This window comes from Rhinichthys klamathensis, unplaced genomic scaffold (assembly GCF_029890125.1).
Source record: "Rhinichthys klamathensis goyatoka isolate OS25496 unplaced genomic scaffold, OSU_Roscu_1.1 h1tg000325l_1, whole genome shotgun sequence".
NCBI lineage: Eukaryota > Metazoa > Chordata > Actinopteri > Cypriniformes > Leuciscidae > Rhinichthys > Rhinichthys klamathensis.
In genome coordinates, this window is record NW_026606840.1 from 173,634 (window position 1) to 199,489 (window position 25,856).

Below are 25,856 nucleotides of genomic sequence, written 5' to 3' on the forward strand. Positions count from 1 at the left end.
TTGTGATGTTTTTTGAAAATGTAAAAATGCAGAAAGCTTTCTGATTGGTAGGTTTAGGGTTAGGATAGAATATAATGTTTCTCCCGAAAAAACTCTACCCCATTTCATTTTGTACAGCCATTCATATGTAGTGGGGCTTTCAAAACTACAAAAAACATGTTTTGTTTAAAACTTTTCCATCAAAAATATGAAGAAGGACCTGTAATATTTCTTCATAAACTTCCAGTTATTAATGTTATAAATTAGCAGTCAGGAACATGACGAAAATCTTAAGCTAACATTAAGGGAACTAATATGACTTCCATCATTAAAACTGAGTTTAATGTTTTATCCATTATATTAAGACATTAAATTATACTGTGTATGAATGACCCAGGCAGTAAGAGTGTTGGGAAAATATTATTTTTGTATTTTAGTTCTGGCACTCATTTCACGTCTAAATCACCACGTTAGCAAATTCTTTACTCATGGGCGGGTGAATTATGTAAATTGGAACAAGTTATTTTATCTACTCTCGTATTATTATATATAAATAGTTCATTTCACATTTAACCAGAATACATTTATCAGCCATTTGTTTGCTATGAAAACATGTAAAAAAATAAAAATAAAAATAAAATCTTGCAAATGGAATGTTTAATATATAAAAGTTGCTATATCTTTCAAGAATTTGGCTCTACAGTATATACGCTGTAACTCAACAAATGTCTGACCCCAAGGCGCAGATTCCATTGTCTTTTGAGACAGAAGGATGCTAATAATATTTTAGTAAAGCGTTTTCCTTAGCCAAACTAATATAGACATAGACCTAAAAGAGACCTAAATGTAAGCAGACAAGTATTATCTGGAACTTTTTAAAAAGTCAATAATGTTACGTCATGTGATCTGACAGTAATCACCAATTGTGTTTTTATTTTTATATCGTTACATGCACGTGATGTAATGTTGTTTTATTTTGTTGTTTCTGTTGTTATTGTTGTTTCCTTTTCTTCATGCATGGCTGTTGGTGGTGTTTGGACCAGAGAAGAGACCCGGACTATAAATGCACCCAGAATTCCTCTTGAGGGAGCTCTACCTCTTTGATTGTGTCCGATTGACTTTTGTTGTAACTCTGTGTTAGATGGTGGAAATGCAATGTGACAGATTGTTGTGATTTCTGTGATCTCTTCCTCGTGTTTGACAGAGTGCTGCTAGCCACTTTTGATATAGTGTAATTTTTTACGTAACATCGATTTCCTCTTTACACTGTTTGTAACTTCTTAACTGAAGAAGTGCACCTAAGCATTTAGCCCACCTGTGTCATTCTAAAATGAGTCATCCCCTTCACTTTCACACCTCCATGTCTTTGATGTGTTTGGAATAAAGTTCTCTAGAATAATAAAGCAAACATACACTTTAATCAAACCGTGTGACATTGTTGGTCACATGATATGTGTTTTGTTTGCATTGTTTTCTGAAATACAAACATGAATTGATTTTGAGTGAGTGGTAGTGGTATGTACTGTGTTTTCATCCACCCACTCAAAAAGGAAATAATAATAAATAAATTAAAAAACGCACAGTTACTTCACCTGGTCTTCAGTGACATTCAATGTTTTTTTTTTTTATATAGGCTTTTTGAAATAATTTTTATCATGCAAAAGGTAGATGCACATGTAATTATTTCCTTTAAAATATTGTTATAAATCTTTACTCTTTTCTCTTTTACAATCTTATTAACTAGATCTGCAAAAATCAGACTAGTTTGATTTTAGTACGACTATAGGCCTAAATCAGAAGTGTGCCAAAACTAAATGAACACATTTTTGAATGCTCGCTTCCATTTTTGTGTGTTTGTCGTGCATGACATTTTTTTTTTGAAAAAAGTTATTAAATGTTGCGTGCAAAAAGTGGGATTTTTCATTAATTTCAGTGAGTGAATCGATTCTTTTAAATCTGTTCAAAAAAATAAAGAAAAATATTCAGTCAGATTTGTTCGCTGAACTTTTCTTCAGGTTATATCCTTATGCCAGGAGGGTTTCTCAAATTTGTCTGTCAACCTATCACCCTACCCTGATAAAATTCGCTGTCAGTATAATATTAAAAGCATCCCCCATACCCCAAACCATAATCAAAATTATGGTATTGCAGTTGCAATGTGTCATTAGGGTAAGGACTTTTTGAGTAATGTTGTAAGGTTGCTGAGCGATGTTGCTTGGGCACTTTCCCATTGAGAATGGGCAACAAATTTATATCTGGATAATTTAGATCGGTCGTGGGCCTTGGGTCTCACCTGGTTGCTCGTTGACGGCAACATTGCCCAGAAACATTGCTCAAAAAGTTGCAACGTGTATCATCACCTTTAGACTAGACTTTCATTTTGTTTTAAAAGTGCTGTATTCTCAATTCTCTATAACCTGTTGCAGTGTTATTTGGAAAAGCAGAAGAGAGAGAAGCAAACAAACATCTTTGCTAGTGAAAGATCCTCAGGACAATCCAAGCCGTGTGAAATTAAACCTGTTTGAGGGAACTGAGAAAAGATTTCTGCTTTCTCATGGACCATCGTTAACAGAACTGGAAAAGGCATACAGTGGCCCCAGAAAGTAGTATATTGATGCATTATGGATGTATTCAACAATGCAAGATTTTAAAATACAAGTGCTGCTTATTTTATATACAAACGCACATACTGTGTTTACAGTGATCAGCTAAAACATTAAAACCACTGACAGGTGAATAACATTGATTATATCGTTACGATAACACATGCGAAGGGGTGGGATATAGGCAGCAAGTGAACAGTAATTGAATGTCATTTGTTGGAAGCCGGAAAAATGGGAAAGCAAAAAGATCTGAGTGACTTTGACAAGGGTCAAACAGTGGTAACATTTTACAATAAGGTCTCATTTATTAACATTAGTTAATGCATGAACTAACAATGAGCAATACATTTGTTACAGTATTTATTAATCTTTGTTAAGGTTAGTTAATAAAAACCCAGCTGTTCATTGTTTGTTTATGTTAATTCACAATGCATTAACTAATGTTAACAAATACAACATTTGATTTTAATAATGTAATAGTAAATGTTGAAATTAACATTAACTAAGATTAATAAAATGCTCTAGAAGTATATAACTAAAGTAGTTTACTAATGTTAACTAATGAACCTTATTGTAAAGTATCCAAATAGTGATGGCTAAATGGGTCAGAGCATCTCCAAAACTGCTAGACTTGTGGGTATATTTCTCTCATTTATATCAAACTTTTCTCCTCTTAACTCCCAGTCCCTCCCCACTAACATTCTTTACTGATAGTGAACGTTAAAAAGAAAATTGTTTGTGCATGTTTCCAGCATTCAGTGGTTAGTACCTACCAAAAGTGGTGCAAGGAGTGACAAACGGTGAATCGACATCAGGGAACCAAGACATTAGCAACATATTCTTTAAACCTGAAAGTTGCAAGGTGAGGCTTCCTTGGATTGCATTTATTGGTCCGGCACATCCAATGCTCGATATATCCCACCCCTTTGTTTTGTGCATCAATAAATACATCCAAGGTTTATTGATGCACAAAACAAATAAAGAAGGCTAGCCCGTCTGGTCATACAGAAGAGTTACTGTAGCTCTAATTGCTGAAAAACTCAATGCTCCCATGATAGAAAGGTATCAGAACACACAGTGCATAACAGTTTGCTGCGCATGGGGCTGCGTAGCCAAGGACCGGTCAGAGTGCCCATGATGACCCCTGTGCAAAAGCGCCATGTGAGCATCAGAACTGGACCATGGAGCAATGGAAGAAGAGTGTCTGGTCTGATGAATTGGGTTGTATTTTTTTTTTTTTTTAGATCAGGTGGATAGCCGGATGCATGTGCGTTGTTTACCTGGGAAAGAGATGGCAGTAGGATGCACTATTGGAAGAAGGCTGGCGGAGGCAATGTGATGCTCTGTGCAATGTTCTGCTGGAAACCTTGGGTCCTGGCATTCAAGTGGATGTTACTTTGACACTTACCTAAGGATGTACACACCCCTTCATGGCAGTAGGCTCTTTCAGCAGGATAATGCACCCTGACTGTAAAATTGTTCAGGAATGGTTTGTGGAACATGACATAGAGTTGACATAGATAAAGGTGTTGGCTTGGCCTCCAAATTCCTCAAATCTCAATCCAATTGAGCATTGGATGTGCCGGACCAATAAATGCAATCCAAGGAAGCCTCACCTCGCAACTTTCAGGTTTAAAGAATATGTTGCTAGTGGCTTGGTTCCAGATACCACAGGACACATTCAGAGTTCTTGTGGAGTCCATTCCTCAACGCATGATATTAGGCAGGTGGTTTTAAAGTTATGGCTGTTCAGTGTATACATGTTACATTTCTATTAAATTTTAAAATAACAGTGTCACGATGTGGGTTTGTGTCTTGTCAGGTTTAGTGGTTCCCTGTCTTGTCCATTAGTTATCCCAGGTGTTTCTTGTTAACCACGCCCCCTTGTTATCCTGTCTAGCTCGTTTGTCCCTGTTTATTTAAGCCCTGTGTTTCTGCCCTGTCTTTGTGAGTTGTTGAATGTATGTTCTGTTCCAGGATTAACGTGAGTGTTGGTCGTTCCTGTATAAAGATTCCTGTTCCTAGTTCTGAGTCTCTGTTTAAGTTTATAGTTTGTTTAAATAAAGCGTGTACACTGCGTTTGGATCCAGCCTCTTCTCTGCCTTCACCGCATCACGTTACAGATCATCACAGAACAACTCACCGCATCGTGATCCAGCAGCCATGCCTTTCTGGAGTCCAGACGTCCAGATTCTCCGTCTCCGTCAAGAGAATCGCGCCATCGAGGAATATGTCGCAGAATTCCTTGAACTGGCACATCTCGCGCAAATGAGCACCCAGTGCTTGTTGATCTTCTTCCGCGGGGGATTATCGGAACCACTCCGGTCTCTGATGCCCGAACCTGATCCGCCCGGGTCTTTAGAGTGGTATATCGACCTGGCCCTGTTGTGGAGCGATTTGGGGTATTTTATAGGCACATAGCAAACGTTCCAAGAGGACATTTGGGACGTTAACAGAACGTTTCCATACGGTTCTCTGTTGGTCATATAATAACGTTTCCAATGTGACTTTAGGGGGACGTTCCATACTGGTTATTCTATGGTCACACAACAAGTTTACAAAGAGGACATTCGGGACGTTAACAGAACGTTCCCATACGGTTCTCTGTTGGTCATATAATAACGTTCCCGTTATTACTTTAGGGTGACGTTCGATATTGGTGATAATATGGTCACACAAAAACGTTACAAAGAGGACATTTGGGACGTTAACAGAACGTTTCCATACGGTCCTCTGTTGGTCATATAATAACGTTTCCAATGTGACTTTAGGGGGACGTTCCAGATACATAATCGTAACTTGCTAATTTTATGACTTACTGGCAACGAAACTGCAACGTCACGGGCCTGTTATTTCATTACCATCTTTCAATTGTGTAAAGCAGTCTTTAGTGCTTTTACAAATCGGCTATATATAATAAAAATAAAAGCAATGTGATGGTATAAAAAATAAAGCATTTTTCAAGTGAATGGGTCATAGAACTACACAATGAATTTTAAATTCATGATTTAAAATTAATGATATTTTAAATTGTTATATGTTAAATTATAGATGTTTATTTAAATGCGTGCCTTGAAGTGTTCTATGGTTTTAATGTGCGTGCGCGTAAACATTCGAGTCGCATTCAAAGACCGGAGCGCGCGCGAGCAGATGGAAACCATGGAAACGAGGACACTCATCAACTGACAAACAGCAAAACTATAGCGTCTCTCGCTGTTGTTTTCACTGCTTTCAGGTAATTTTAGTTAACAAAATCACACAAATAATACATACAAACGTTCCTGACACCTTTCTTACGTGTAATTGATACGCTTCTGTTGAATATTTACTTTACAGAAATGGTTTTGTGTCTTCGAAAAAGTCCGTTAGCATCTCAACCGTTTTCAGAAGAGGTAAGTTAAGTTAACGTTACACTGGAGCTCTTGTTATATATAAGTTTGGGGTTTTAACCACATCTTTGTGTTGATAACAGTTTTTGATAGTTTTGTTTTGCTGGTAATTTGTCAATGGGTGATTGGAAGTAAGCTAGTACAGTTAACCAGTGACGTCACTTACAAATATTCACTTACAAAAAAAAACAGTCTTTGTGCAGTTTACAGACACTATTCAATAACGCGATTAGAACAAAGCACTTAAGAATAAACTTGCTTCATCAGCTCTCTCTCTCTCTCTCTCTCTCCCTCTCTCTCTCTCTAGAATAACAACTGTTTTGATTTATCCCTTCACTTATTTACTTATACACCAAAGTGAAGTAAAAAGTAATTAAAAAGTCGTTGAAGTGATTGGTAAATATATGTTTGATTTTTTCCAGGCACCAGAAGAAGAATTTCGGGCACCTCCTGAGGATGTGACTGACATACACGCGCACACACACACTGTATATATTTAATATTGTTTCTGTATCACTCACTGTATATAATAATAGCTACTGTTACCTAATATTTGGAAAAACTTAGATTTTTTTTATTTACTGGATTTATTTTCTGTATGCTTCCTATGCATGACCACATTAATATTTCTGTCAAGTCCATTAACCCTTTCATGGTGCGTTCACACCGGACGCGAATAGCGCGTCAGGCGCGAGTGATTTCAATGTTAAGTCAATGCAAAGACGCGTTACACGCGTAAAAAATTCCTGCGGCGCGAATGAGGCGTAGAGCGCGGCGCGGTAGACGCGAATACGCCTCATTCGCGCGTCAAGTTCGCGCGAATTGAGCGTCTGGCGCGTTAAGCGCGTTACGCGCGAATGATTTAGTTAGTGCTATTTGTGCATTCACGCGTTTGACGCGAATTCGCGTCTGCCGCCCGAGTTGAAAAATCTGAACTTCTGCGTCAATTCGCGCCGCGTTAACCAATCAGGAGCCTAGCTGCTTGCTGCTGTCACGTGGTGAAGTATCTGGATGCTTCAATAAATTATTTTGTAATATATGACTGTGGTTCTAATGCACAACAAAGCAAATATTTTATCACATAAAACTTGATTTCAATATATGAGACATATTCATTTTGTATTGAATGCTATTTATTCCATATCTAGATTATATGAAATATTATTATAATGTAAAGACAACCAACATATAAGTTAGTGTCTGGACAGTGATGTGTGAGAGAGAGAAAAAAATCACAGGACAGATTAATCACTTTTGGAGGCTGGCTTCGTTTATTATCAAAACAAAAATAAATGACAGATTAGGTGGATGCGGATGAGGGTGAACCTCGCGCCGGGCTGTAGAGCGCGGGCTCGACAGGCATAGACCACTCGAGGCCGAGGGCTTATACGGCCTACGCTGTCCTCGTCAGCATCCTCACCATTAGGTCCACCAAACCTAGCTCCTGGAGCAAATTGTGAAACTCTTGAAACCCTCCGGAGGTTCTGGTGGACCCGAGTACAGCGACGATGTCCCCTACGCAGCTGTTTCTGCTCTCCAGAGCATATACGAGCGGTGACTCTCTCGAATAATGCTAATGCTAATGCTCGATAAACATCTAAAAAGATGGCCGCCAACGGGTTTCGAAACTTTCGCCTCCGGATTTCGCCTCTGACGCGCGTAAATTTCGCTTCAAACTTTTGTTGTTACGCGCGTCAATTTCGCCATTGACACGCGAATTAACACAAAGTGGTCAAGCGTCAAACTAGACGCGGTAGACGCGAATTTGACGCGCTATTCGCGTCCGGTGTGAACGCACAGTCACACGTAAGTTTAAAATATTCTAACTGACCCCCCAGCGTGAGTTTTTCAAGGCGACCGTTATTTAGAACCTGTCACTTTAATGTTTCCATGGTGACGCGTCATTTCTTGTCACGTGACACAGCGCAATCACAACACAGAGCTGAATGAGTGATGATCTGCTTTTATGTCTTTTTTCCTTTTCTATTCAAAATATTCACAAATGTATTAGCTACAGCATGAAACACTGATATTCCGATTGTCAAATATGTGCAAGTGGATGTGTTTTGTTGTTTAAACATATTTATAACGATCGCGTTAGTTGAGCTGTATGCACGATGGGCGGCGCCATGTTAGTTTGTTTCACAGTTCAGAGAATCGGACCTGTTGTTTCTCACGAAATACATGAAAGTAAGTGGCCGGTGAACTAGGAGAAGAATAGGGTAAAATGTAAAGCTACTTACACAATGTGTATCTGATATGAATAAAACGTTTTGTCTTATTATAATGGAAATGATTATTGTTGCCGTTTCCATAGACATCAGTGTCTATTTTACTAATTCAAAATCACTGTTTTGCTAGTACTTATGTGTATTTAAATGTCTGAAACCTAAAATAAACATTATGTGGTTTAAAATACTCAATAGTTGTGATATATGACAGCACTGAGGGCGTCTGTCTCTGGCTCAGCGCCAGCCAACGCGCGAAAGCACGTTTGAATTTAGCAGTTGATCACGTGATGCACTGACCGTTCTAATCACACCGGTGTGATCGTACGCTCCAGGGACCACCCAAGACTGATCACACCGGTGTGATCGTACGCTCCAGGGACCAGCCAAGACTGATCACACCGGTGTGATCGTACGCGTCAAAGGGTTAAGTCAAGAACACACAGACAAAATAATTAAGAATTATTTGAATAGATTGCAAACAGGTTGATGTTCCTGAATTGAAATTTGGCGGTATGGCTCTGTTCAGGGAGTCCTCTGACCTTTCATGAGCACCATGAAATAGCAGAGAGTCAGAGGACAGCAGCAGCAGCATTAGGGAACGCTCACACAGTTTTAGACTGTGAGAGCTAAAATATCCCCCTGTGAACAGAGCAGCAACATGACATAGCAAATGCCACGTTATGCATAAGGAGGAGCTGGGGAGGTGGAGGGCAGCAGCAGCGAGCCAGCAGAAGCGAGCAGCGAGCCAGCAGAGCGAGCAGCAAGCATGTATGAGCAAGGTGAATGAGCTTTAAATAGGGCGCCTTGTTTGAGCTTGGCCATTGAGCAGCGAGGGGAGTTAACCAGCCAATGCAGCTCAGCTGGAGCAGATCAGCTGACGGGACAGTGTTGATAGCAAATAGCATAAGCAGCTGCTTGACTACCTGGCCTGCCAGAACTGACGCTGACGCTCAATTTCTGTCAGGTCCATTAAGTCAAGAACACACAGACAAAATAATTAAGAATTATTTGAATAGATTGCAAACAGGTTGATGTTCCTGAATTGAAATTTGGCGGTATGGCTCTGTTCAGGGAGTCCTCTGACCTTTCATGAGCACCATGAAATAGCAGAGAGTCAGAGGACAGCAGCAGCAGCATTAGGGAACGCTCACACAGTTTTAGACTGTGAGAGCTAAAATATCCCCCCAAACAAAACCACACCTGGCAATCCTCTGTGATACAGAGGATGATTTATTTGACCACACGAGCTATTCCCCCCAAAACAAAATTGAGTGTCTCGAACGGTGTCGACTGAGCCGCCCTAATTTAGCGATTTATAATAGTAAAATATTAATTAATTACTGAAATGACTAATCAAGACCGCAATAGCTAAAACATGCTGTTACCTAGATTATCTGTATTTACTGTTTGACAGTCTACAGTGTAAGCTCTATGGATAGATGATTAATCCACCTCTGAGAACGAGCTAGATGAATAAATTAACAGCTGATAGCGCATTCAGGGGCGTTAACTGAGCAGAGCGCGAGCAAAATAATGATCAAATGTGTTTTATTAACGAAACAAATCAGAGACTTGAGCTCATGGCTTCTGGTCGTCAAGAATATCCCGAACATCGAGACGGAGGTATCGTTCGTAAGCAGCAGAAACCACCGCCCCATAGCTTAAAGGGTTAAACCGGAGCGAGTACGTGTCGCCGCCGTAGTTGTTGCACAATGCGTAAGAATGAGCTGTATACGGTCCGAAAAGGCAGTCCGCAGAAGTGAATTCCTATCACAGCAAGCTGTTTGAATCTGCGCTGCATAGTGGTAAAAGCCAGCGTGAGCAACGCGATCAGTTGCCAATGACAACAGATAACGCACGTAGCCAATATGATCGCATAAGCATTTTTATGAAAACGACTAGTTAGATAAGCCCAAATGCCACACGGATAGCATTAACAAGAAGGATGTTGCCAACACACTGATAGCTTTTAGCAATGAATATTAAAAAGGAACTTAGCTTCGTGAAGATTTTCAGAGATGAATGGAGAATGAATCACGTCGAGTCATGCGTCAATATTGCAGCAGAAGCGAGCAGCGAGCCAGCAGAAGCGAGCAGCGAGCCAGCAGAGCAAGCAGCAAGCATGTATGAGCAAGGTGAATGAGCTTTAAATAGGGCGCCTTGTTTGAGCTTGGCCATTGAGCAGCGAGGGGAGTTAACCAGCTAATGCAGCTCAGCTGGAGCAGATCAGCTGACGGGACAGTGTTGATAGCAAATAGCATAAGCAGCTGCTTGACTACCTGGCCTGCCAGAACTGACGCTGACGCTCAATTAATCTATAATCTGTTTTTGTTCACACAAAATAAATATATAAATGAAGGATCCCTGCTTTGTATTTTATCTTTGATTGTGTTAAACGTGCATGCTTATTCCTGATTAAGGTTCTGCAAGAAGAACAGTTTCTGCAGTTACATTCTAGTTTGGTTCCCTATGCAGGTCCTTGAAACCAGTGGGGACGGTCTTAGAACGTTCTAGGAACATCACATTTCCAAATAAAACATGGTCCCCTAAACGTTCCGAGAACGTCCCGAATGTTCCGTGAAGAACCGCAAAATAACGTCCTCCGACCCTTTAAAGAACTCCACATCGCGACCGTCTCAGAACGTTCCCTGAACGTTACTAGGCTACGTATTTGACACCAGTGGGGACGTTCTGAGAACGTTCTCATTTCCAAATAAAACATGGTCCCCTAAACGTTCCGAGAAGGTCCCGAATGTTCCGTGAAGGTCCGCAAAATAACGTCCTCCGACCCTTTAAAGAACTCCACATCACGACCGTCTCAGAACGTTCCCGGAACGTTACTAGGCGACGTCCTTGACACCAGTGGGGACGTTCTGAGAACGTCCTGGGAACGTAACATTTCTAGCTGGGAAGTCCCGCCGAGTCAAGTGAGTCAAGTCCCGCCGAGTCAAGTGAGTCAAGTCCCGCCGAGTCAAGTGAGTCAAGTCCCGCCGAGTCAAGTGAGTCAAGTCCCGCCGAGTCAAGTGAGTCAAGTCCCGCCGAGTCAAGTCCCGCCGAGTCAAGTCCCGCCGAGTCAAGTCCCGCCGAGTCAAGTCCCGAGTCAAGTGAATCAAATGAGTCGAGCCAAATGAGTGAATCCAGTCAAGTCAGTGTATCAAGCCCAGTGACTCGCCGTCGCAGGAGGAGAAGGAGGACTCGTTTGGTTCGCCAGGCTCCGGAGGGCGTTCCCAGATGCCTCGCCCTGCCGGCCCCGCCTCTGCGCCTCGCCCTGCCGGCCCCGCCTCTGCACCTCGCCCTGCCGGCTCCGCCTCTGCGCCTCGCCCTGCCTGCGCCCTTCAAGCTCCGGGAGGGCTTTCCTGAACCCTTGGATTTCCCCAAGTATTTTTTGGGGGGGGGGGGGGGGGGGGGACAAGGGTCTGGTGAGGAGACCATGAGGGCTGCGCCGCCATGGTCGTCTGCAGGGGCTTCACCTCCATGGCCGCCATCACGTCCTGCTCCGCCCTGGCCGCCATCACGTCCTGCTCCGCCCTGGTCGCCCACGCTCTGCGGTCCAGGCCCGTCGTGGCTATATCCTGGTCCCGTTCCCCTGCACGGGCCTGGCCCTCCATCCCTCCCCCAGGATCGCCTTCGCTTTACCCCCCACCTGGATCGTCTTTGGAGCGTCTGGAAGCCGCTCCTTGAGGGGGGGGGGGGGGGGGGGGGGGGGGGGGGGGGTTATGTCACGATGTGGGTTTGTGTCTTGTCAGGTTTAGTGGTTCCCTGTCTTGTCCATTAGTTATCCCAGGTGTTTCTTGTTAACCACGCCCCCTTGTTATCCTGTCTAGCTCGTTTGTCCCTGTTTATTTAAGCCCTGTGTTTCTGCCCTGTCTTTGTGAGTTGTTGAATGTATGTTCTGTTCCAGGATTAACGTGAGTGTTGGTCGTTCCTGTATAAAGATTCCTGTTCCTAGTTCTGAGTCTCTGTTTAAGTTTATAGTTTGTTTAAATAAAGCGTGTACACTGCGTTTGGATCCAGCCTCCTCTCTGCCTTCACCGCATCATGTTACAGATCATCACAAACAGATTTGTTGTTTTTTGGTTGTCAAACCAGTACTAAATGTTTGTATATGTTAATATGGTGAACTACACCTGTGGTTACTCTGCTAAGTGAACTCATCTTCATACATCCGCTAAACATCACTTTGACAACAGTTACAAGGCATTGCAGAAAAGTGAAGAAAATCTCATAGCATCATATGTTAGCAGATAACTCGTTTTAATATTTGTATCTAATATATAAAGCCATTACACTTTTAAAGTGTGAATTAAATGTATTTTCTTGAGGTTTTCTGAGGAATTCATGATGAAAAGTAAGCAATTAACATTCATTAATAATGGTTCATTGAATTACTTTAAATGATTATACCAGTTTATTTACCGAAAAGGGATTCACAGGCAACAATCAACAAACATATTCACATTTATTACATAATTTTTTACTCCCCTGAGAGGAGAGTCTTGCTCATACATTCTGAAACTGTGCTTATTCCAAGAGAAACATTTCTCTAACTGAATCATGTCAAGGTAAATACAATCTTGAGATTAAATAAGGAACTTTTTTTCTGAAAGTCCCCTTTAAAGGAATGAGTCACAGTCTTAGGTGAAACCAGTCTAGACACACCAACACAACGAGTACAGCAGCAAACTGATTTATACACTTGCAAATAAGCTTTGAACTTGATGAGGAATAGGCTATTGGATTAATTTACTCATTCATACAAACACACACACACACACACACACACACACACACACACACACACACACACACACACACACACACACACACACACACACACACACACACACAGTATGTACTGTATACATAGATAGGAGTATGTTACTCATTGACCTTTAATACATTAACAGCAGGAGGTAATATTTACTATTCTTCACTGTAGGTGTACAGTATAATTAGAAGGCAGTATGTTACTCATTGACCTTTAATGAATAAAAAGGAGGCTGTGTGTACTATTCTTCATTGTAGGAGGTAAAGAATCCCACCCCCATATCTGGTAAGTTGCAGTCTCCCCCCTGCTCATACAGGAAATGTGTTTGCGTGCTTTTGCTCTTGTGGGCTTCTCAGTTTGTGCTCTGCGCACAAACTCGACACATCAGACAACTTAGATACAGAAAAGGTGGGACACTTATAATGCCTGGTGGTCTTTTAGAAAGATTGTAAAAAATAAAATAAAACACTAAATCATGACATCTTTACAATACATTTCTGGGAAGAAACGATAATAACTATAACTTTTAAAATTGTAATAATCCTATTAATTCAATGACAATGGGGACCGTGTCCACACCAACACTATAACAATAATGACACAGAGGAATGATATGGTTGGAATCACTATCAGAATTAGTTTTTTTTCCCAGCTGATGAACAATAAAAACATCGACAGCCAATCAGAACCCACCCGACTTAATGAGCTTAAGCATTTAAAACGACAGACGACTTATAATGCTTATAATAAACAGAATGTTATTGTCCGTTAGTGTGTGTGCTAATATAGTTATTGTTATAGTTAACTTTATAGTTATTATTCTTGGTGTGAACGGGCCTTAAAGCCATAGGCACCTCTTACCGTGAAGCAAATGATAACTAGGCTAAGCACATACACATTATGTAACAAATGCCCCTTAAATCATTTTAACAGGCTCATTAATTGTTAATTAATGGTGTTCGTTTTTCAAGAGTACTGTCTTTTTCTCCGTGCGATGGTGACCTTGATGAATTTCTAACACAAAAGATATTCGTGTCTCGCTAATAGAGGCCCATGGACTGCTAAAACATTACCAACCAAACAAAATTGATGGTGTGCAAATTATTTTAACGATCTAAACACATGGTCTAAAGCGCACGGCGCAAGTGCAGTTAGGGTGGTTCCGAATTCACTTTTGCTAGGTTAACAACAGGAAAAATGGACGGCGCGCATGGTCTAAAAGGGTTGTCCCTATTTTCTTAATGAGTAATGGGTGTGTTTTGGGCGTAACGTGCAATAAACCAATCAGAGTCTCAGCTCCCATTCCCTTTAAAAGCCAGTTGCGCTCGCACCACGGTGGATTTGCTATTTACAAGACTAAATTTGCAAGCGGAAAGACTGAATGCGTCTCCAGAGAGCAAACGGATCTGCTCGTGCACGAGGTTAAAACATGCAGGCAAACCATCTACGGGACAAGCCGGATTCCACCATATCTGTATGTACACAATGATAATCTTTTCAATTTTATTCCTTTTATGTGTAATATTGGACATGTTTGTGTGCTGCTGCTTGTCCCTGTGTGTGTGTGTGTGTGTGTGTGTGTGTAATAAGCAGAGTGTAGGTGAGTTGTGGACCCGCCTATAGGCGCACATTACTAACTAGCATAACAAAAAAAAAATTGCGCCATTGACTTTAGACCAGGTTTCAGTAGGTCAATGGTACAGTCTATTTCAGTTGCCTCAAAATAGCAACACACCTCGTTTTCAGACCAGCACGCCCATTGACACACAAATAGGCGCAAATGCATTTGATATTTAAACAACATGGCGCAGGACGAGAAAATGATAACTGCGCCAGGCTGAAACTAGCAAAAAACACTTGTATCGGGCCTGGCGCTGCATTGCGCCATGTATGTGTTAGGGCCCTATATGTCAGTTTAAACAGATTAACAGCTGCATTCAAATTACAATATTTTTTGTCTTGGTGTGAACAGGCAATTTGGCAAAACCTCTTCTTACATTTAATAAAATAGCACATTAACAGGGTCATTCAGCGTAGAAGCCATTGTCATTTACTGTGTGGTTAATTTCCTGCCACAATGTGTAATATCCCACAGAACCTGATTTCACCAAGTGCAACATGTTCCTGGATCAGCATCTTTGTTGATCCTGGAACAACATTACAATCAACCAATCAGATTTAAAGGACAAGTTTACAGTTTATGTCAAGTTTAGGCTTATAACCAGGGTTAGGTGCTTCTACATAATTGTTATTCACCTATCATTTCCCTCTGATTTTAGGGATAAGTTATGGGTAGGGTTAGATTTAAGGGTATATGGTTAGGATTATATTTTCGGACAGGAATGTTGTTACAGGATCAACAAAAAATGTTGACCCAGGAACGCGTCTAAGTCTGCATGCCAGACCTTTGAGACACCAGCAGGCAGTTGCAGTTGACATCATACATGTCAAGCTCAGATTCTTTCCCCTCATATACCCCTTTTCCACCAAGGCAGAGCTGGTGCTGGTTCGGAGCCAGAGCCTAGTTTCAATTCGGTTCTTTGTTTTTCCACACGCAAAGCACCAGCTCCGAACCAGGAAAAGTGGTTCTTACGTAGCACCAAATCATTGCTGGTCTAGAACAGAGCCAAGTAAGAACCGCTTGCGTCAGGGGCTGCCGTGACCAACAAGACCAATAGAAACTTGTGACCGCCATTTTTAAATAGCAGCTAGTCGAGCTAATAGCAGCTTGATTATAATATGCAAGCTGCACGAACGCGTTGAATTCTGATGTATTTTTGCAAACCCATGAGCATCCATAGTAACGCAACGTCCGTTATTGTTGATGGCTTGTTCGAGATGCATCGGAGCGGCCGCGGACCGATCGGAGCTGCGGGAGTGTTTGGAGATCATACGACTACTTGTGCTTTTGGATCGCTTTCGCAGTGCTTTGATGTCATGCGGCGATCGATCTGCGAGAAGCCGATGCATGTCGAACAAGCCTGGCGTGTTTGTGTTTGGCGCTACCGCACTAGCGTTGCTGGGCAACATGAGACGTATGTAGTGACGTAAGATCTGGCTCTGTTGTGGCTCTCTAGCCGGTGGAAAAGCAAACCGGTTCTTAGTAAGCTTGTCAGTTGAACCAACTCCGAACCAGCTCTGGCTCTGGCTCTGAACCAGCACCCGGTTCTTGTTGGTGGAAAAGGGGTAATAGAGAGTATTTTAAAATTATTTCTTAATACAAAATAGCAAATGAGTGATCATTTTTCATTGGTCATTTCTCAGTATTCTTTTTTAAAGTGTCTCAGTAAAGGATTCATTTAATCACCGGAACCGGATTGCAGCATATTCTGAAGGTTCTGGTTCTTGTCGGGCTGTTCTTTTCGGTCCTCTGGACATACCCTGGTGTTTTAAAGAGGCATACACAAGAGCATTCTCTTCTTCTCCTCTTTCTATGCCAACAGCTCTTCCAGCTGGTGATGCTCCTCTGACAGGTGGAGTTTCACAGACACGATATAAAGCAGAGGTCGGCTGGTCTGAAGGGGGACAGGTGTTGTGATGGGGATGAGGAGGAGGAGGAGGAGGCAGGTCACTTCTTTGTGTTTCCATGTACTGTAGAAGTGAAAAACTGGAGCATTTAATTACTTTATTTTCAGTGGAGACAATAAACAGTTCTACAGATTAAAATGAAAACAAAATATACCTGATTTTTATATGCCAAATCTTTTCTTCTTGAATTTGTCCCTATGGAACATTTCACAGAATCAGCCACTGGACACAAAAACTAATGGAACAGGTTATTGTAAATGTTCAGATCTTTCCCAAACCACTCACCTTGGCATCTGATGAAAAGTAATGTAACAGCCATAACTATGAATACCAGCCCGGCTATTCCAGTGCAGATGTACACATATGGCCAGAGCCACTGCAGATCATCATCCGGAGTTGTATTCATATCACCTATTATTGTAGGCATTAGAATATTTAATACCTGCTGTACTTATCAGGCATCCACTTTAATGTACTTTGACTTTAGAAAACAAAAATTTGACTAATATCATGTGTGGTATTGCCATGCCCTTACTTGTGTTGCTTTGATTGCGTGGAACCTCATCCTCCTTATTTACTGAAAATATTTAAAATACACTTTTATTATATTTACAGTATATTCAACCGAATGGGTTTCACTTTATTTTGATGGTCCCTTTAGCACATTCTGTTGACTATATGTAACATTGCACCTACATGTCTACGAGCACTCATTAGAATGTCAGTAAAGTATTAGTAGACTGCAGGGGATTAGAATAAGTTATAGTTGCAAAGTTACTTATAGTCAGTAAAATGTCTGTTGGAGGACCATCACAATAAAGCAGATATTAAGCAGACAGTCTACTAATACTCCAATGAGAGTTAGTTTGACATGTAGTTGTAAATGAATGTTTAAAAGGGAACATTAAAATAAAATGTTACCACTGAATGTTTAAATTCTACGAATACCTTCACTTACCTGTTACAGTGACATTAATAGCATGGCTAACAGAGTTGTCACCTTCTTTACATCTGTATAAACCTGCGTCCTCCATTGAGAGGTTCAGGAAAGTCAGGAAAGCCATCCCTTCATGCTCTGTCATATTCTTCCACTCAGTTTCTATATAATATGAGTGATTTAAAGCTTTACAGTGATTTCCATAGATTTTGCACCATGAGACTTGTGGGCTCCTGTGACATCCATGTTGAGTAATAGTACAGTTTATTTTCAACTCTGTCATAACACAAGCTCTAAACACTGTGTTTCGTGGCACTCTGATCATTTGGACACATTGCAGCTCCGACCCTACAAGAGTAAAGGAAAACAGGGGGTTTCTTCAAATATTTGTGGTAAGACTTAAGAACACTGTTCCATCAGTAATAAATAACTACACAGAAACAAATGAGTAACACAATATTAACATAACTACTATTAACTAACAAGAAACTCTGATTTAGTAATAGTGCTCAGTTGAATGAGGTAATTCCCTATTAGCTAATTGGCTAACTATTTTTTTTCATACCTCCCAGAGGACTACTATATACGGGTTCATAATTATTGTGAATAATGCATAATGTATAATTAATTCTAAAGTGACGGTAATGGTAACCCACTAGTAATGATTCATGTAAAACCAAGTCCTTCAGAAAGAATGACTAATAATTTGGAACAGTATTTTAAAGTGAAAAGCATGATAACTCTCTAATATTGACTGAAGCCATTGCAAGCATTTGAGGTTTTGTAAGGTTATGGATAGTAATTACTTCTGACAGATTTGGTAACACTTGAGTCATTACTGGTGAGTTACCATGATCTTCACTTTAGAATACTGTTCCAAATAATTAGTAATTCCATTAGAAGTATGTAGTAATTACTATCCAAAACCTTATAGAAACCTCAAAATTCTTCAAGAGTCTTTTGTGTCACTAGTGGGGTACCATGATCTTCACTCTACAATTAATTATATATTACTCAAAATAATTATGAACCTGTATATTAGTTATTATTTTTCCAAGAGGTATGAAAAAATAGTAGTACTGATAATTAGCTAATAGTCAACCGCATTCAGCTGAGTGCTATTACTTACTGATTTGTTAATCAGTGTTTCTTGTTACTTAATAGTAGTGACTGGAATGTTATTATTGCATTACTCATTTGTTCCTGTGTTATTATTCATTGATGGCGGAACAGTATTCTAAAGTGTTACCGAATGTTTACTGGTGTAAACTACAAGGACAAATTTGCAAGACAAATTTACAACCTTGTGTGCTTCTATGAATATAAAAGCATAATAATTCTCAATAATTAGTTTTTTTTTTCATAACAATTAGAATTAGATCAACTATTATGTAACGAGGAACCCGACCGATCCCTAAGCTTAATGCAGAGCACAAACTCTGTGTTTTTTTTTTATGAAAAACTGTGAAGACTGTGTTTGATTCAATACATCTACCTGTTGATATTGGTGTAAAGACTAGGTCAAAGGATTTTGATGATATTGGAAAAACAAATGATATTGTCTAAGATAGATATAAGTATAAAAATTTAAAATAACTAAAATTGTAAAATTCAAGTCCTCTAAGCAAATATTTGCCAGCTACTATATAATATTAATATATTATATTAGTACTATATTATATATTTTAATATTACTACATAATATTGCATTATAATTATTACATTGCTTATTCTTTACTACTATGACAAATAAGACAGTGACCAATACAAGCAATCACCAGATTACATACGTTACTTCTCAGACAAAGGCGATTGAATGTTCAATCGGCAAAAAGAAGCTCTGACCAACTGCAACAGATGCTGACGGGGTAACACTGATCCGATAAAACCGAATTCAATTGACTATCAAATTATTATTATTATTATTATTATTTATAAAATTCTATTAAATGACACAATGATTGTTTGACTCAGCTGAACCAAGACATACCGAACATGACATTAATGTGTTTGGTGTTACTGAAAAAAGAAAAAACAGCTAGTAGGTCAAAAATTTGTCAGGTGAAAGGTTAAATAGCAGCTGTTCTTTACTCACAAAACCATACACATACCACAACTGTTGTCATACACATACCACAATGTTCCCTAGAAATCACATTTAACAATATAATGACATCAGTCATTTACAGGGCATCATAGAACAGATCTTAATACTTACGGTTTGTGGTGCCGCTGACACTAAGCGATAGCAGTAGGAGAGAAACGGCAAGGTTACAGATGATCTGGAAGACACAGTAGCTCATTATTGAAGGTTTTTGACAACGTGTTTAAAAACGAATGTCCAACATGAGAGCTGTGCACATTGTTTGTCATGAGTGCGTGTGTGAATGTGTGTATTGGAAAGACCAAGAGTGAAGTGGAAGTGTGCTTTAAGATGCAAGTTCCTCTATGACGTCGCTCACCATCTCTGTTTCTCTTCTCTTGTACTTCTTAACTTGTATCTTCTTCTTCTTGGATCATAAGTGCTTTTCACCTGTGTTGTTTCTTAGCATTTCTTTGTATTTGTTAGTCGGCTTTGTGTCTGCCTCTGTATCTCTTGGTTGTGTTTGGTTTTCCTTCTTTCGTCATTGACAGTTTCAAACCTCATCTAGTGTGTTTGTAGTGGTTTTATGTTGTGTGAACCTTATCCAGGTTGGTTGAACCTTCATGCAAATGTTAAAAAGAAAAAGTGTAAGAAACAGAAAGACATTCAAATGAACTCAATGACACCTCCTTGTGGATTAAGACTGAACATCAGCATAAACTAAATCTACTTGCTTACTATATGTTCTTTTCATGGAGGTCTAAATTCATGCATAAAGCTATTTTTTAGCATTCCTAATTATTTCAATGACAGTTGCTTGACTGAAGCAGGACTCCTCAGAAGTATGCAATTAGAAATCTGCTCTCTTTGCTCATGGTTGCTTGGAAATTTAGCAGGCGGGTTGTTTTGAGCCAGTCACATCAGCTATAAATACCATGCGATGAATAACTTTGAAGGTATCAGAGACATTTGTTAGACACCTTGTGGCTATCAATCCATTAGTCCACCCCCAAGGGCTCTCTAAAGCCACACCTCCTGCAAAACACATGCAGAGCCAGAGCATGATTTCCATTACACGAGAGTAGATGTTAAAACTTCATGCTGATTTGTACTCGGCTTTCGCCAAGATAAGCAACACTAAGACGTAGCTTTACAGTAAACAATGCTTCACCCATTTACGCTTCTTTCCATACGGTGGTGTGACTCCCCTTCTGTCCGGCGTTTACGACTGCAGTGTACTTGGCGCGTCAGCACACATGACGGCTGCAACTACAGTGTGGTCTCCCTAGTGGACCAGCACGACAACCGTCTGGATTGAGCCAAGTAGGGGACATCTCTAGGGTCTTCAAGTGGGCACCTTCCGTCCTCAGTGTTTCGTCGACTAGCCCACGACACCTTAAGAGGGCTCGACAGTGACTCTGGCGTCCCAGAGTCACCCCCCTCCGTCCCCCACTCAACTCAGCCCAGCTTACTGACCTCTACATCCCTCCTGCTGCTGAGACCTAACCACAATCTCTCCGCAACCAAACCATACGTGCCAACCCGTTTGACTAAGGCTGTCGAGCCTCACTGGTGCATTAATATGCAGTTTCAGTGGCAACGGTTCCGTATGGCATACCACCTACCGGAAAAACACAATATCTGCCCAACCACCCGTCATTCACGCAATATACACAGGAACGTAATGACTGTAAATACTATACAACCTATACAAATAAACCAACAGACTCTTCAAGTTTTCAAGAATTCTACGAAACCGTAGCGTGGCGGCCTGCACACAGCCAGCTAGAATCTTTCCGTCTCAACCACAGCCAGTTGCTGCTCCTCTCTGCTGCTTCAGATAAGTTCTTTACTGTGCAACGCAACTCTTGGCCACTGAATCCGACATCTCTGAGGAACCGGGTTGTAGAGTGTGCCACAAAACCTCGACAAACCACTTCCACTGGATAAACCTGGTCTCTCCATCCTCGCTGTTCTGCTTCAGCGGCCAGATGAGCATACCGCAGTTTCTTCCTCTCATATGCCTCATCTACCGCAGCCTCCCATGGCACTGTTAACTCTATCAGTTGAACAATGCGTGCTGATCCAGACCACAAAACAATATCTGGTCGTAGGTTAGTGGTGGCAATCTCAGGTGGAAAAATAAGCCGTTGATCAAGATCAGCCAGCAACTTCCAGTCCCCAGCAGCTTCCAGTTGTCCTGGGCGAGAATTGGTGTTAGCACCTTTTCTTGGTGGTTGCTCGCCTGGGCGGAGGAATATTGTCTTCTGCGTGTAATGTTTTGCTAGAACAGGCGGCAACTTATTGGTCATACTACGCTTGCCTTCCAATGCTAAAGCCAAACATCGCAATACTTGGTCATGGCGCCAAGTAAACCGACCTTGGCTAAGAGACACCTTACATCCTGTCAAAATGTGCCTTAATGTGGCAGGTGATGAACACAAAGGACAAGAGGGATCCTCTCCTACCCAGAGGTTTAGGTTCTGCGGTAATGGGAGAACATCATATGTTGACCTAATAAGGAAACTGATCCTACTCTCTTCCATTGACCAAAGGTCTTGCCAGCCCAGTTTGCGTTGTTCCACACTCTCCCATCTCCTCCAGTCTCCCTGCTTGGCCTGGGAAATGGCCTTTATACACCTCATCCTCTCCTCCTGCTTTCGCACCTCGTTGACTACCAGCTTCCTCCTTTGAGCTGGGCCTGCCTTGTGCCATTTAGGAGGAGCTAAACTGAGCCCAAAACCCCCTCTTCCATGCTGTACCTGTCCCACGATATCCCCAATTTGAAGGTCAGCCTTTGCCTCTACTACAGATTTCTTTGCTGACCACTTTCTACCAGTTTTTAACACAGGGGCTGCCTCCCTTACACATTTGTCGCGTGACTCTACTAAGGTCATTTCCAGTCTGACCTTGGCACACTTAAACTCCTCGGTTAAAGCAGAGACTGGCAGCTGCAATATTCCTTTACTATAAAGTCCCACTCAGCTGAGGCAGCGTGGAACTCCCAACCATTTCCTGATGTATGAACTTATCAACGCTTCCAGCTTATCCACTGTTGTCAAAGAAACCTCGTACACAGCCAGTGGCCACAGCAACCTTGGCAGTAGACCAAACTGAAAGCACCAGAGTTTTAGTTTGCCTGGTAGAGCACAGGTGTTTATGCTTTTCAACCCTTCCACTGCTTGTCGTCTAACTTCTCCCACTCGAACTGTGTCCTTTAGATCCCCATCGTACCATCTCCCAAGACTCTTCACTGGCTTCTCAGAAACTGTTGGTATTGCCTCACCATTAATGAAGAATGTTTTATCTACTACCTTTCCTTTAACTATCGAGATGCTCCTTGATTTAGAGGGCTTAAATTGCATTTGTGCCCATTCAATATTACCTGTTAACTTCCCCAATAACCAATTAGTGCAGGCTACTGTTGTAGTCATGGTTGTCATGTCATCCATGTATGCTCTGATTGGTGGTAGTCGCATCCCAGAAGCCAAGCGCTCTCCTCCTACTACCCATCTTGATGCCCTAATGATTACTTCCATTGGCATGGTAAAAGCCAGTGGAGAAATGGTGCATCCTGCCATTATTCCAACCTCTAAGCATTGCCATGCGGTGCTGAATTTTGGAGTTGAGAAACTAAATTGCAAATCTCCAAAATAGGCTTTCACTAAATTTGTTATTGACATTGGTACTCTGAAAAAATCAAATGCTCCCCATAGAAGCTCATGTGGCACTAAACCATATGCATTAGCCAAATCCAGGAAAGTCACATGGAGCTCATTCCTCTCCTTTTTAGCTGACTGAATTCGTTGCCAGATAACATTGTTGTGTTCTAAGCATCCTGAGAACCCTGGAATGCCCGCTTTTTGAACTGAAGTGTCAATGAAGCCATTCTTTAATAGGTAGGTGGACAATCTCTGGGCAATAATGGGCAATAATGCTGAAGAAAATCTTACCTTCAATCTTACCTTATATATATATATATGTATGTGTGTGTGTGTATATTCTGCCCTACAAAGGCAAAAGACCTTAAAGGAGAACTCCGGCGCAAAATGAACCTTTGGTCTAATAAAACATGGGTACCCAGTCAACCGTTCTCTGAGATTTGTTTTCATGATAATCGAATGTAAAGAGTTTTATCTCTAAAAACTGTTTAGATAGAAGATAAAGATAAAGACAGTCCACTTCGTGTATACAGACAGGAGCCATCTTTGGAAAACAGTCTCGACTAGTCAAACCACGAACGCCATTCATACAGTTCAGAAGTTCACTGAACTTCATACAGTTCAGCTCACTTAGCACGTCATTCGTGGTTTGATTAGTCAAGACTGTTTTCCAAAGATTATTTTTAGTTGTCCCGCCAAATTAATTATAGGTAGGACACTGAAAATCTGGCAATTAGATGTTTAAGTAATGAAAATTATCTACATAACAAAATTTTGAGCTCAAACTTGACTTTTGACCACTATTTTAAAGTTACTGTACTCTGCCTTTGTATTGTCAGCAAAAAGTGAGAAGTCATGCCAAGGCAAAATGCAGTAACTTCCACATTATCAATATTTGGTTGCTGATCACCATTAACAAAATCATTATAGTAACACCTGTATAAAATCTAGTGATCATGGCATTTCGTATGATTTACAATTACCTTGCCTTCTAGTTATTGTGCTTTGGTTGCATTCTGGTGGCCCTATTAATACATTAGACATGACAAAATACCTCCATAGCGGTAAAGACTAAAGAGTATCTTCAAGTGGTACCGAGTGGCATAAGACTTGCTAAACACGTGTTATAATGTAATGTAATGATCACGATAAAACAGATCCTCGTGCACATTCGACCAGGAGACTGGTTTATAGCGGTGGATCTGAAAGACGCATACTTTCACAGGCATTTAACTAAGCAAAAGAGCCGTGACTGGTGTTACGGTGTTCTACCTTGGTTTCTCATGGGCTTTTGGAAGTTACGGTTAAGACAAACCACTATTTTCTCGAAAAAACAACGGAATTGACTCAAGATACTTATCCACATGATAAAGGAGGTCTTGAATGTGCCAAAAATATCAATAACTCATTTTCGACCATAAACGAAGTTACGGTCTTTTGCCTTTGCACGGGAGTATTGTCCTTGCATTCTTTCTTGTGTGACACACCTGAATGAAAGGCTCATTATTACTTTTCATATATACTTTTGTCTTCTCAGGTGTGAACCACCTAATTATTCACAATGGGGTTGGGTCGTTCACGCCCATTCGCATATTGCCTTGGCTAACAAAAATGTTTTTCACAATTTAAATGAATCTATTGTGTTATGTCAATGATTAGACAGGATGATTTTCAGATCATTTTGAAGCAAAAACTCTAGGCAACAACTTCCATTAGTCAAAAGTCTTGTGGACACATATTTTGTATGTGTTTTGTGGCTTTATTTCAGAAACTTTAATTTTTAGTTTTTTCAATAACCATGCATAAACAATATTCTCTCAAAAATACAAACATGTACATACATGTTGCTCACATATTATGGTAGCCCTGTTTGTGCTAAATAGAGTGTAATATCACCTGTGCCATTAATATGTTTATAAGCAACTGAAAAAAGCACAAATGTCAGGGCATGTCAAAACATCTCAAGGACCCCAAAAACACCTTGGTCCCCAGAGGGTTAAGGAAGCGGATGACCAGATCGTTCTTCCCCAGTGACTGGTCAGTCGTGGGTTTTGTAAACGCTGCTATGGCCGCCACGTAAACTTTGAGCGTGGATGGGGTTCTGCCCTTATCCAGTAGCTCTTGAAGGAATTTATGCAAAGTGGGGTTCCACAGGGGTCCATTCTTGGACTAATTTGGTTTTCCTTGTATTTGTTACCCCTTGGGTCAATTTTTAGTAAACATGGAATCCCTTTCCATTTTTATGCAGATGATATGCAAATTTATCTCCCTAAAGAATAGTAAAAACCAAATAGAGTCATTGTGGGATTGTATTCATAACATCAAATCATGGCTATCTTTAATTTTTTTTTAACTAAACAAAGAGAAAACTGAAGTTGTGTGGTTTGGAGCTTTAAATAATTCTGTTGATCTGGGTGATCTAGCCCCTTTCTGTAAGCCATTTGTTCGGAATTTAGGAGTTCTGTTTGACAGTGATCTCAAGTTCGAGAGACAGATTTATTCTGTGGTCAAGTCTTGTTTTTATTATTTGAGATTAAAGGGACACTTCACCCATTTGCATTAAGCTTTGTATTGTTAGAAACCCAGTCATATATTATAATGATCGTGGATTTTTCCTTTATTTTTCCCTGTGATGGGAGAAATAAGGATTTAAGTGTTTTACTTCCTGCTTATTAT

The 25,856-nt window shown here is 40.6% G+C and overlaps 1 protein-coding gene and 1 long non-coding RNA gene across 3 annotated transcripts; both read right to left on the reverse strand.

Moving 5' to 3' along the window:
- Positions 1-13,078: 13,078 nt before the first annotated feature.
- On the reverse strand, positions 13,079-14,125 carry LOC130105653 (uncharacterized). Its single transcript, XR_008809645.1, has 2 exons — positions 14,082-14,125; positions 13,079-13,513 (listed from the first exon to the last, which is right to left on the reverse strand). It is a non-coding gene; the product is annotated as an uncharacterized LOC130105653 (long non-coding RNA).
- Positions 14,126-16,165: 2,040 nt separating this feature from the next.
- LOC130105649 (B- and T-lymphocyte attenuator-like) lies at positions 16,166-20,102 on the reverse strand. Of its 2 annotated transcripts, XM_056271743.1 has the most exons (7): positions 19,898-20,102; positions 19,654-19,717; positions 17,457-17,783; positions 17,034-17,075; positions 16,784-16,909; positions 16,653-16,693; positions 16,166-16,561 (listed from the first exon to the last, which is right to left on the reverse strand). In XM_056271743.1, exons 1-7 carry the CDS (start codon positions 19,898-19,900, stop codon positions 16,274-16,276), a joined length of 891 nt encoding a protein of 296 aa, XP_056127718.1. In that variant the 5' UTR covers positions 19,901-20,102; the 3' UTR covers positions 16,166-16,273. The 2 variants fall into 2 exon arrangements, with proteins under 2 accessions (XP_056127718.1, XP_056127717.1); XM_056271742.1 differs by lacking the exon at positions 19,898-20,102 and having other exon boundaries at positions 19,654-19,891.
- Positions 20,103-25,856: the final 5,754 nt, after the last annotated feature.